The 13,636-nt window shown below is 36.6% G+C and overlaps 1 protein-coding gene across 1 annotated transcript; it reads left to right on the top strand.

Moving 5' to 3' along the window:
• The first annotated feature begins 10,747 nt into the window (after positions 1–10,747).
• LOC141430513 (hemolymph lipopolysaccharide-binding protein-like) lies at positions 10,748–12,883 on the top strand. The gene is made up of 3 exons (XM_074091234.1): positions 10,748–10,764; positions 11,697–11,923; positions 12,626–12,883. Exons 1-3 carry the CDS (start codon positions 10,748–10,750, stop codon positions 12,829–12,831), a joined length of 450 nt encoding a protein of 149 aa, XP_073947335.1. The 3' UTR covers positions 12,832–12,883.
• The last annotated feature ends 753 nt before the right edge of the window (positions 12,884–13,636 follow it).

Here is a 13,636-nt window from a genome sequence, read left to right as displayed (position 1 = left end):
GAACGTGTCAATAACGGAATGTTAAACGTATGCATGACACGCGACGGCGACGGTTGGTTACGAAACGTGCTAGTGGGCTCAACTCTAACAACAACACACACCTACCACCTACAACAACAACTAACAACTGGTAGTGTACGGTTGTGTTACTCTGAAGATGAGCTCTGGTTGAGTTCGAAACGCGTCAGTGTGGTGTGTGGTGGTGGTGATAGATGGGTTTGTGTGATTTGTGTGTGTTTTTACAGTGTAGAGGTGGAGGAACCGCATGAACACGCATATTTTGCATAAGCTTATAGCTATCGTAAGGTCGCGGGTGAGCAAGGAAATTATTTTAGTTCATTGATATGGACCTCCACAAAGTAACGCATGATTCAATAAACTATGATAAATCTAACGATTCCTTATAATGTTTAAGCTGCAAAGAGGACCAAAGAAATAGACATGCATAAATACAGACTCACATACATACACTTGGAATCATAACCCTCCTTCGAGCAGTCGGGTAAAGATAGCCAAAGATTTACTACACCTTAAGTATGTTGGTAGAGAGTTCTACAACCAAATAGAATAGACAATTGTTAAAGAGTAGGCATTAAGAGTTGGAAAAGGGTACAATTAGAAGAAAGTTTTGAGAGTAACGAACAAAAATAAACACAACGAACAGATTCACTCTTTGCCGTAGCTAGCAACGAAAATCGTTGGCTACGGACTCGTAATTTAAAAAAAATTAAAATACAAGATGTCTCCTCACTTGCTTAGTATAAACATATTAGTATATTAACATGCAAAATGGTTATAGAATTAACTTAAAACATTAATGTGTTAGGTCACTGTTCTTATCTTGGGTTATTCCCGCGATAGCTATTTCACGAGATAATGCCTCTTTGAACCGTATTTTTAGGGTTCCATCGTCAGCAAGGAATCCTTATATAATAGTTTTGCTGGGTCATCTGTTTGTGTGTAAGCGGTTTAGCTTTGAATCTACTATTGGTAGAAAGGTATAATTTGATTCTATTTAATCTCATTGAAATTGTTCCGAAAATGTTAAAAAAAGCAAAAATAATTTGCTTCACATAATAAACAGAAAAACTGAAAACAGTTGTTTCAACTACCTTATTCAAAAATACCTTCATTTCATTGATCCCATTAACTACATTCATATATTATTGTCGCTCCCTATTTTGGCTATGTGCACGATATCAGCGCCACCTAGCATCCGCAACATTGTTGGCTCTAAGGCGACATTGTGACAAAAATCAAACCTAGGACCTATTAATTTATAATACAAAATTACCGTGATACCGTGATTTGGCTGGCCAAAAGGTTGTGATTCATTTTTGGTTATGAAAATTAAATGTCAGGGTTTGTTTACTTCATGTTTAGTTGTACTTTTAATGTAAACAAAAAGATAAAGCTACTTTAATTGTTTCTTTGAATAATAGTAAGTAAACATATATAATACGTTAACTTACGGAATATAGTTCACTAAAACACCCCTAGACAGCTATTAGTAGGTAGTTAACTCGCATCTTACTGTGAAAATTTCAAATGTGATAAAATAATATTTTGTATTAATTTAAAAAGCACCACAAAAATCTTTATAAAAAAAATAGAGGAAAACATTTGACTTTGGCATTGTACGGAACCCTCTCCACGCGAGTTCAACTCGCACTTAACCGGTTTTTTTATTAGAAATCCTGTATTTTAGAAATCTTTTGCTGTGTTCTTTGTTTAATGTTTGGTGCAATAAAAAACTTATGGTGTAAGTCGCTAAGTCATTAAATTTATGAGTTTAGTACCTACACATATTTATTTTATTCTAATATTATATTGCGCACCTATTCTAAAAATGATGTGTTTAAAGAAATTTGAATCGTTCCAGCTAATTTCGAGTAACTGGAGAACAAACAAAAAAGTATATTTCGACGAACTGAGAACATTATTTTTCAGTGAAACCAGTTAACCCTTTAATGCACAGCACATTATTTTTTTAATTTTTAACAGTTTAAGTAAAAAACCGGGTTATTTAGGATACAAAGAGGCCTAAAAAAATACAAAAAAAAATCTAATATCCATATTTGTGGAAATAACGTATGTTGTTTTTAAACCACAATGCCCAACTTTCACCAAAACAAGATTTGTTCTTAAGTGTTGTTTAAAAACCACAGCGTGCAAGGTACGAGTAAAACAATTGATATTAAAAAAGAACAAAAACTTTAATTAATTACATGAAAATTATAAAAACAGTTTTTTTTGGGGGTAAAACACAGCCGCAGCTGGCATTTGACACACTGTATCTTCGTGTAGCCACCTACACAATATTTACATCTGCCTTGAATACCTGTAAATCCAGGAAAATGTCCAATATTGTCGTATCTGACACCGATTGGAGGTCTTGGGGCTGCAGGAGTCCGGATTTCAGGCTGGGGTACGTTAAAATGCTGGTTGATATTTTTCGTCCTGTTCTTTTTCAGTAGTTCAGCGGCAATTTGCAATCTGAACTTTTTCAGTGGAATCTTTTTCGTGGCTGTATTCCTTCTATATAATAACCAAGCGTTATTGACACATATATCCAGTATTTGTCCAAATATTTAATATGGCCATGTACCATCGTTTTGTCTTCATATTCGAGCGATAAAGTGCAACAAGCATATCCGCCAAGTCAACGCCGCCCATGTGTACGTTGTATTGCTTGACAATCTGGGGACAGTCTACATTCACTTTAGTCTTGGCGTCTTTGCAATAGCGTTGTATGGTTTCAACGGGATGAGAATCCACGAATGAACTAGCCAACGTGACGACTTTGTTGTCATGCCATTTGACAATAGCTAACCGATTTTTTTGGCAAACCACCTGCTTGCTTGTGCCTCTCTTCGTTTTCGAAAACTGCTTGTCAGTAGGGAATTTCTCTTGACAACCTCGAAGCCGATTATTTCGGATAGTACCAAGGCTGAAAATTCCCAACTCTTGACGTAAGTAGCGAATCAGTTCCAATGACGTAAAAAAATTGTCAAAATATACGATCGATGGCTTCGTCGTAATGGTTTTACTGAGTGCCAACACCACTTTAGCTCCGAGGCCTAAACTGCCTTCGTAGTCATTGAATGCATAAAACCGAAAGGTGTCTTCCCCAGCATATGGCAAAAAGTCGTAAACGATACCTGAAACACCCGCTCTTACAAACATTTTAAAGCCCCATTTTTTCGGTTTTTTGGGCATGTATTGCCGTCTACTGCCTGCTCTGGTTCCCTTATAGGGAATCATCATTTCGTCGATGCTATAACGACCTTCTTCCTCAATCTTTAGGCAATTTTGACGCACTTGTTCCAATAGAGGTCGTATTTTAAAAAACCGGTCCTCATTGGTGTCGTTATTATCGACGAAATGTAAATGTCTCCTAATAGTCTCGTATTTTCTCAGAGACATGACGTCTGCTATTGGAGGGAATCTGAACTCATTGGACCAGTAATCTCTGTATGCTGGCATTCCAACTACACCCATCATTAGAGTAAGGGCTAAAAAGTCGCGAATATCATTACATGTCATATTGATGCACTTGTTGGTTTCACTTGTCTGTACAGAGTATAAGTTCGTCTCGTCGGCAATCATTTGGATAATATTTTCCGTAAAAAGCGTTAAAAAATAATCACTAGGTGATTTTAAGGCTGGATCATACGGTGTCGAAAATGTGACAGCTTCTACTTCAGCTCGGTGCTTGAACTTTGTAAGTTTCCAATCGAAACTCAGTGGTTTTGGAACATATTTCTTTTTCTTTTGCTTTGGAATGGGGGCTATAATGGCTTTGCGTTTGGACCTAGTTTGCTGCGCTGGAGAAGGATGCGGTGACAGTAACGAAGATAAAGAGTGAAGTTGAGGTAATGGTGTTAGAGGGTTGGAATCTTGAAGCAATTGCGTGATGACGGGGGTCGCAGGAATGCACTGGATATTCGAAATGTTGCAGCTTGAGGCTTGGGGCTGATCATGCTCTTCGTCTGAACTATCTAATAAGTTAAATCTCTCTAAGGATGACGGTATGGAATGTGGTTCGGAGCTTGCATCTGAATCGTCTTGTATGATAGGAGGTATTTGAGTTGATGTGTGTAGTGGAATGTCAACTTCTTCATCCGAAGAGCTACTGCTATCCGACGAAACTGCATTTTCTGGTGGCACAAGAGCCATTATTTTTGAAATGCGTTCCCATTTTACCCTTCCCTGAAGCAAGCAAACAGAAAAAAACATGCAAAACACAACCCAATACCAAAACCATGAAAAAGAAAAAAAAACAAACAAAATAGTATTATAATTTCGTTAGTAAAGTGCCCTTTTAATACACACAGTATCAAAAATCAGTCAGATAAAAAATATAAGTTAGCCTATCATAGTGATTGGTGAATGCACACTGTGGTTTTAAAACCACATAAGCGCGTGCAAGTGAATTTCTCAGTGCTTCGCAATGTCGTTTTAAAACAACATCGATGTTTGCAGCGTGTTAGCGTCTCAGTATTAGTGCAAAATGCAAAAGTAATCATTGTAAAACATAGGTTAGACATTCATAAATGTATTTTAGTTAGTGGAACACACAATAATATAGAGAAAATATTTTTAAATGATTTATTCTTACCCTGCCTCCTGAGGTTGCGCGTCGTGTCGGCGCCATCTTGCCGCTAACTGACAAATTCGGTGCGCAGGAGCAATAACCTTGATGGTTCGTAAATCTCAAAGAATATAGGATTAACAAAGTCAAATCTATTTGCCACTTTAATTAACAGTATAGCCACAGGATTTTTTTACTTTTGATGTTGTTTTAAAACAACGCTGTGCATTAAAGTTAAAATGGAACACTTTAAAATACTACTTTACTGATTATGTGTTATTGTGTTAATGCATCCTTATCGCAGCTTTACAAAATGCTCTCATGATAATTATGAGCATATTTATAACAAAATGTGCCCATTATTCGTTTGCTTTTGAGACAAGTAGGCGAATCGATATCATGTTTAATAATATATTTACATTACTCCTTTGTATTGTTGTGGCAGGTAGGTAACTTTTCATACTCAATGTATCCTTTAAATGCATGCCGATATCTAAAAGTTAATAACTTTCAGAAAATACAAAATATGCTTACGAATATGTTCCTTCGGTGGGACGTTACTTCAAAATGCACAGATTCACTACAAATTGGATGGAGGCACGATCCAGGTGTCATTTGGAAAGTACGTATATTTAAAAACAAACATGAGAAAGTTTATATTATGTTATTTTTAAACTTTTTTTTGAGTATATTGAAAACAGCTAGCAAAAATCAACGTGTTATATTTGTATCCATCGGTTTTAAACCTTTAAACCTAGGTGATGGCAAAAATTATATGAGAGAAATTGTGTGTAATAAATAGTAAATTATTGTTTGTTGAAATTATTTGTTCTTGAGCCTTTGGATATGCCTTTAAGTATATATCTAGACACGCGGTAGCGTGTCAAGCCAAGTTAAGCTAACAGAACTGGCGAGCAGCACCAAGTGTAATTTTACCCGAAACATTTGACCCCCACATAACTTAAAAACAATTTTACATAAACATGTCTAATTTGGTTAATCTCATAAACACACTTCAAACGGTTAAATAGATATTAACATCGAACAATCGTCATTTTTATCACTGACTCACCGATAGATCAAAACTCTAACCCAGTTCCAGATGACCTAGAAAGTTGGGTAAATACAAAGGAATAAATCAGAAATATATTTTTTTAAATAAATTATTTCTGTACAAAAACTAATGATTCCCATCAAAACATAAATGTGAAATGAGAGCTAAACTCAATATTATGATATATGTTTTGATTGTTGACTTTAAAGACAAAAGAAGTGAGATCAAAATGGGTACCAAGTGCCAAGGTGCCGAGTTCAATGGTCAGTCCTGAACGTTATTTCTAACAATGTATCATAACAACTTAAAATATCATTTCTTATAACTTAGGATAATATATGGAAGCCTAAGGTCGGATTTGGCTAGTTTTCATATACAAAATATTATTATTAATGATACACTGGGTTGTGTATAAGCTTAATGGTACTCTGGTTATCTATGAATAAAGTAACTGAATCTTGTGGCTGCCCTATATCACACAAGAGCTGCCGCAGCCACAAAATTTCTTTAGCTGCCTCACTGGCTGCCATGTATTCCGATTCTGTAGTCGATAATGCTACTGTATTTTGTTTGCGACTGGCCCAAGTAATAGGCCCACCATTCAACATGAACACATATCCACTATTAGACTTTCTAGAGTCCAAATCTGCTGCAAAATCAGAATCACAAAAACCAGTCAGTTTACTACTACAGTTATAAGTTATACAAATATTTTTAGTTTTTATCAAATAACGAATAATTCTTTTGACAGCATTAACATGTTCTTTATTGGGATTGTTTATGTACCTACTTACTATATTAACAGCATAAGCTATATCTGGTCTACTAACAGTTGACAAAAACAACAATGCTCCCACTGCCTCTCTGTAAGGAAAATCTGGGACAAAATCAATATTTTCATTTTTGGTTAGATTAACATTACTATCAGCAGGGGTATTACATGAACTTGCCTGCAACATACCAAATCTTTCTATTATTTGCTCTGTATATTGTTTCTGATGGATAGTAATTGATTCAGGCAACCTACATATCTCCATACCAACAAATGAATATAATTTCAACACTTTTATCTTAAAAACCTTTTTTAGGTCATTTATAATAGCAGACAATATATGTTTGCTTTTTGAAAACAATAAAGCGTCATCAACATATATAATCAAAATCACTTTACAATTTTGAAAACTACCAATAAAAATGCAGTTATCTGATTGGCACATCTCAAAACCATAAGTTATTAAAAATGATGTAAATTTTTTATTCCAACATCGTGATGATTGTTTTAAACCATATAATGATTTGTTCAACTTACATATATTTCCTGGTCTAACCTTCACACCCTCTGGAATTTCCATGTACACATCTTCAGTAAGCTCGCCATATAGGAAAGCAGTTTTGACATCAAACTGCTCTATTTCATATTTTTCTTTTGCTGCAATGCTCAATAAAACTCTAATGGAGTCGTACCTTACTGTGGGTGAGAATGTTTCTTTATAATCAATGTCTTTCACCTGAGCAAATCCACGAGCACATAAACGAGCTTTATATCTATCTACACTTCCGTCTATATTCCTTTTAACACAAAATACCCATTTCGAGGTAATTGTTTTCTGATTAGTATGTTCTATTATAGACCAAGTATTATTGTCTTCATGGGACTGTAGCTCTTCCCTAATGGCTTCTTTCCACTTCTCACTATCATTACACTGCATAGCCTCTTCATATGAACTTGGTGTATTGAACTCCACAAGGTTAGCCTCTTCAGTTCTATTTCGCCTTGGTCGCAGTCTAATGCTGTAATCTTCAATATCTGTCAGTACTCTACTAGGCTCATAAGTTTCATCATTTTCATCTAAACAACTTTGCAAACTGTCTTCACTTTGGACGTCATCTGCATTTGTAGAAGTCGGACTTGCTGTTGTCTGCTGCTCTGATCTCGGAGGCCCTTCTGGTTGAGTTATTCCCATTTCTTGTTCACCTTCAGTAAAAGTTATCTGATTATTTTTATTACTTTTAAACAAAGGTACACTACTTTCATTGAAGCATACATTCCTCGAGATAGATATTTTCTTGGTCTCAACATCAAACATTCTGTAGTTATTATTGTCATATCCTACTAAAATTAGTTTTCTACTCTTTTTGTCTAATTTCTTCCTCTTCTCGTCAGGCACATGAACAAATCCTTCAGATCCAAATACTTTAATGTGATCAAGACGTGGTTTCTCACCATACCACAATTCATATGGTGACACATTCTTAGTTTGGCTGGATGAGCTTCGATTAAGTAAGTACACCGAACAACAAGCAGCTTCTGCCCAAAGATTTAGTGGCATATCTTTAGCATGTAGCATGGATCGTGCACTCTCCATAATTGTGCGCATTTCCCTTTCAGCTCGTCCATTTTGTTCGGGGGTATAAGGTGCGGTACATTCATGAACTATTCCTTTTTCATCAAGAAATGCCCTGAAATCATGATTTACATACTCACGTCCATTATCTGTATGCAATATCTTTATACCACGTTGGAACATGTTTTCCACAATACTGTTATATTTCTTAAAACAGCTGATCACATCACTTTTATTTTTTATTATGTAAATGTGCCTGTAACTAGTTGCCCCATCTTTAAATAAGACAAAATATTTTGCACCTGAGATAGATGCATGTTCTAGAGGTCCACACACATCACTATATACAATGTCCCCTGGCTCACTAGGTTTTCTACTAGATTTCTGGAATGGTAGTCTGCTTTGTTTACCATATTGGCAAGCTTCACATATAAATTCTTCATCATTTTCAGTTTTTGAAACCATAATTGCACCATTTTTAGCCATATTTTGCACTTCTTTTATGTTTAAATGTCCTAGGCGCTCATGCCATAATTTTAGACTTGTATGTACTAAATTACAGCTCTCCTGACAAATAGTTTTTATATTTAATTCATAAAGGTTGTTTTGTTTCAAACTTGCAGTCATTACCACGGAGTTGTCTTTATATATTAGAGCATCTCTATTCTTCTTAGTAATAACAAAACCTTTCCTTGTGGCCGCTCCTTCAGAAAATAAATTACGACGCAAATCAGGTACATATAATACTTCAGTCAACAAGGATTGCTCCCATTGTTCATTTACATATTTCTTTATCATAACAGTACCTTTCCCACAAACTTCAATTTCTTTTTGGTTACCTAATCGCACTTTTCTGTCACTATTAGGTTCAGTAGTATATTCTTGTAACTCATAAAAGAAATCACGCCTGTATGACATATGAACAGATGCCCCGCTGTCAAGGATCCATACATCTGTGTTTATTTCTGATTGTAAACAATGTTCTGCACTAAACGCTAACATGTTCTTCTGCTCTTGAGGTTTCTTCCCAGATTTCTTTGGAGCCCGGCAATCTCGTGCGAAATGCCCCCTTTTATTGCAATTATAGCATATAAATCTATGTTGCGTGTGACTTGTTGAACCCTTTTCACTGTTATTACCCTGTTTATATTGTGTCACTGGCTTCTTTGCAACTAGTAACGCAGTTTCATTTTCATCTTCAGTAGTTAAACTCGCCTCTTCATCTAATAATCTCGACGTCAAATTATGTATTGTTTGCTTGCTTGAATCTAAAGATAACCAGGCTTGGCGTAAAGATCGGTAACTCGCTGGCAGAGTCGACAATATTTTAGTCATAACCGCCGTCTCACTTATATTTTCTCCACTTTCTCTTAATTGTTTTGCCAAGTTTTCTACCTTTGAAATATGTTGGGCGATACTGTCAGTCGGTGACATTTTATACTGATAAAATTTCTCGTGAACCATCATTTTATTGTATTCAGATTTCTGTTCATAGATAGATTCTAATTTGTTCATTATCTCCAATGCATTTTCACAGTTTTCAATCAATGAGATTTGATTCAATTCCATAGACGAGGTTATAATGAACATGGCCATACCGTCTTCCTTTAGCCATTGCGACACATTTTGTTCGGGTTTCGGATTTGTAATATTTAAACCCTTTGCTTTTAATGCACAATTCACTTGAAATTTCCACTGGCGAAAGTTTCTCCCATCAAACTTCTCAACTCGCATTGCATTTGTAACCTCCATTGTGAGATTTGAGGTTAGACACGCGCGATATATTGAAGTTATGTAAATATTTGCTCTTCACAGTTTATTTACGCAATAATAACGTTTCTGGGCCCATAACCTAATGGGTTTTTCTAAATAATAAACTGTCTTCAGAATTCTTACGGAAAAACTTTATTTTAAATGTATAACAAAACTGAATGCTTCATCGCCATGTTCTTCGATACGATCGCATTGACAGAGGCGCCACTCGTGGCATAAACTAGAACTAAATCAAGTTCGTTCAAAAACTAAATAACACAAACTAAATCTCTAATAATTGTATTATTTGAATTTCATTAAAAAGTATATCTATGAATTTGATATCTCCGAACAAAAAAATGAAATTGAAGTAAAAAGTGTTATCAGAAAAAAAAGAAAAGAATACAAGCATCTCAGTTGAAAATTAAAAGACAATAATAACATTACTTAAATAACTATTAAGACAATTCCAACAAAACTGTCCTAGAAATTTTAATTTTGGTAGGTATGAAGGTAGCTCTTGTGGGGGGAGGCTCCAATAGAGAGATCTCTCTGCAGACAGGTGTTATGCGTGGGGACCGAAGTCCGAAGCTAGGAGCCGCTACACTCTTATAGTGCAATCAATAAGGAAAGACTAAAAAAATTTTTTTTTTGATATCTGCCTTTTAATGTCAGTAACTATTGTAAGATGGTCCCAACAACACTTTATATTTATACCTATGGTATCTGTCCAGGTACCTACAAATTTGGACAGAACCCTCGGTGCGCGAATCCGACTCACATTTGGCCGGTTTTTTAAAGCTTAAAATTAATTTGCCAAAAATACGCAAAAAATCGGTTATGGCGTCTTACTAAAAATAATAGCAAAATGTCCAGTGACACAAATTGTCGAAAAGCAAAATGTCAGGCGTTTTAGACTGTTTTGCTAGTAGCATACTGTACACAGTAGAGCACTAATCTAGCATTTAATTTTCAGCAAATCCAAGTAGCGCATTATTGTTAATGGACAAGATCGGAAAGTAGGTACTGTGGCCAGCTGTAATTAACAAGCAAAGTTTTACAATGAAACTCGTTATATCACGATATACATAACATATCTAATAGATACGTAACGGTTTACGATTTAAACGCTTTGCTTTTTAATAAGCATTTCTCTTGGTCGACTCTACATTACTTAGGTTCCTAGTAAACCATTTTGATCTTTTTAAGTATTTCATACTTACACGCACAGTGGAAATACAAAATGAGTACTTACTTATTAATTTATTGAATCAGGCGTTACTTTGCGAAGGACCATATCAATGAACTAAATTAATTTTTTTGCTCACCCGCGACCTTATGATAGCTAAGTCTATGCAAAATATGCGCGTTCATGCAGTTCCTCCACCTCCACCCTGTAAGGGATAAGAACACACACAAATCACACAAACCCATCTATTACCACCACCACACTAAACTGACGCGTTTCGAACTCAACCAGAGCTCATCTTCAGAGCAACACAACCGTAAACCATGCTACCAGATGTTAGACTAACAAACCACAACAACCGTATTAATTTGTCACTGTAGCTCCCTGTAACTGTATGTAACTGTGTATTTGTTGTTGTAGCTCAACGCTTAAGGCTCAACTCAACGCCTTTTTTTTGTGGCCATACAAGGACCTAATGAAGGCCGAGAAAAACATTAAACTAAATGAGTAAATTGATATTAAATCGTGATATTATCAGTCCTAAACCAAAATTGGTTTTCAGATTACATTTTTTTTATTCGACTGGATGGCAAACGAGCAAGTGAGTCTCCTGATGGTAAGAGATGGCAACACCAGGGATACAGCAGATGCGTTGCCAACCTAGAGGCCTAAGATGGGATACCTCAAGTGCCAGTAATTTCACCGGCTGTCTTACTCTCCACGCCGAAACACAACAGTGCAAGCACTGCTGCTTCACGGCAGGATTAGCGAGCAAACCACCTGCCAAAACATTCTACATAATGAAACTGGGAGTTGCTACAAATTCCATAGAGAGGGTCGCACCTGGCCTGCTGCGTTCAGAACTTGTCAGGCAGAAGACGCTTACCTAGCCATTATCAATAGCGACGATGAATCCAAGTACCTAAAAGACTTGTTTTCTCAGAACCCACACTATACAATACCAGGTGATATCCCAAAAGATGCAGCAAGCATTGGCTTCACAAAGTAGAAGACAAATCAGGAATGGTTTACAATTCATGGTAAGTTAAGTGAGCGTAACACTTTTGTTAAACCAAACACTTTAGGTAAATACCTTGTTTACGCGGAGAACGCCACAATCAGATCTTTTTTCAAGCAGGTCTTATTCTGCATTTTTGGTTCTGTAAAAAAAAAAGGCATTCTATCCTGAGAACTGCGTTAAATCCCTCAAAAAAAGCTACTTTTGATTCGACGACATACACGTTATATGCCAAAACCTTAACCGCTAAGTTTGTATAGACACATGAAATTTAGCACAAGTGTTCATAACGTAAATTAAAAAAATGATACAATTTTCAGGAAGCCGCGGTTTTTTTTTAATTCGACTGGATGGCAAACGAGCAAGTGGGTCACCTGATGGTAGAGATTACCACCACCCATTGACATCTGCAACACAAGGGGGATTGCAGATGCGTTGCCAACCTAGAGGCCTAAGATGGGATACCTCTAGTGCCAGTAATTTCACCGGCTGTCTTACTCTCCACGCCGAATGACAACAATGCAAGCACTGCTATTTCACGGCAGGATTAGCGAGCAAGATTGTGGTAGCAGTCCGGGCGGACCTTGCACAAAGTCCTACCACCTGCTTTAAATGATGGTTAAATGACTAATAATATCATATAAACTTAAAAATTTCCAGGCCTGTCCTTGAGTGAAGCAGGATTGGCTACATTTTAATGCCGGCGAGCCCAATAATATCGGAAACAATGAAACATGTGGATCTGTGTGGAGAACTGGATTTCTAAATGATCACAACTGTGGTACCATTCTGGCGTTCATTTGTGAAAAACCTATAGACTTCAAGTGGATATACGAAAATCAGTCAATTTTTAGACAGATAAGCAGACTAAGAATATAAGCTAACAGTAAACATTATTATAAAGAACCATGTTTTATTGGACACAATTTTATTATTTATAATTATCACTGAAAGTTAGTAAGTATACTAAGGGGCTGTTTCACCATCCATTGATTAGTGTTAACTGGCGGTTAGGTGTGATTCCGTCTCTATTTGTTTTGTTCGAGTAGACGGAGACGGCATCACATTTAACCGGCGGTTAACGCTAATCAATAGATGGTGAAACAGCCCCTAAGTATAGTACAGGAAAAAACAGTCTTAGCAAGTAAAAAGTTATCACCGGTTGGGTTCCATGCAACGGGCACGGGGGCAGAGGCAGACCTGGGAGGAGATGGCAGGAGGATTTGGACCGCTTCCCGTCAGAATGGCAAGAGTTGTCCAAAAGTGGAGATGAGTGGAAGAAAAAAGGGGAGGCTTTTGCCCACCAGTGGGACACAATATAAGATAATTTATATAAAGCAAGTACACAGGTTGCGATGCAGGCCAATTCAGTAGTGCAAGTAGGTAGGTAGGAGTGGTACCAGGTCAACTCTGTTACACCACCAATTAACCAGGCGAGATCTCAAATTATTAGGCCACGCTTATAAACTTTATAAAAACAATTTATACATTTTAAGCGTGCTATAAAATATTAAATATAATAACCCGGATAACTCACGTCAAAAATCGAGTTTAGCTCGACATGTTTCGGGCTAATCCGTAGCCCTTCGTCTTCGGAGCAACGCGACTCAGCGGCAGCTGCAACACGCGCACTGCCGCAGCAGCCGCTGAGTCGCGTTGCTCCGAAGACGAAGGGCTACGGATT

This window comes from Choristoneura fumiferana, chromosome 8 (assembly GCF_025370935.1).
Source record: "Choristoneura fumiferana chromosome 8, NRCan_CFum_1, whole genome shotgun sequence".
NCBI classification, from domain to species: Eukaryota; Metazoa; Arthropoda; class Insecta; order Lepidoptera; family Tortricidae; genus Choristoneura; species Choristoneura fumiferana.
Note: the sequence above shows the minus strand (reverse complement) of the source record. Positions and strands in the feature narration are given on the sequence as shown.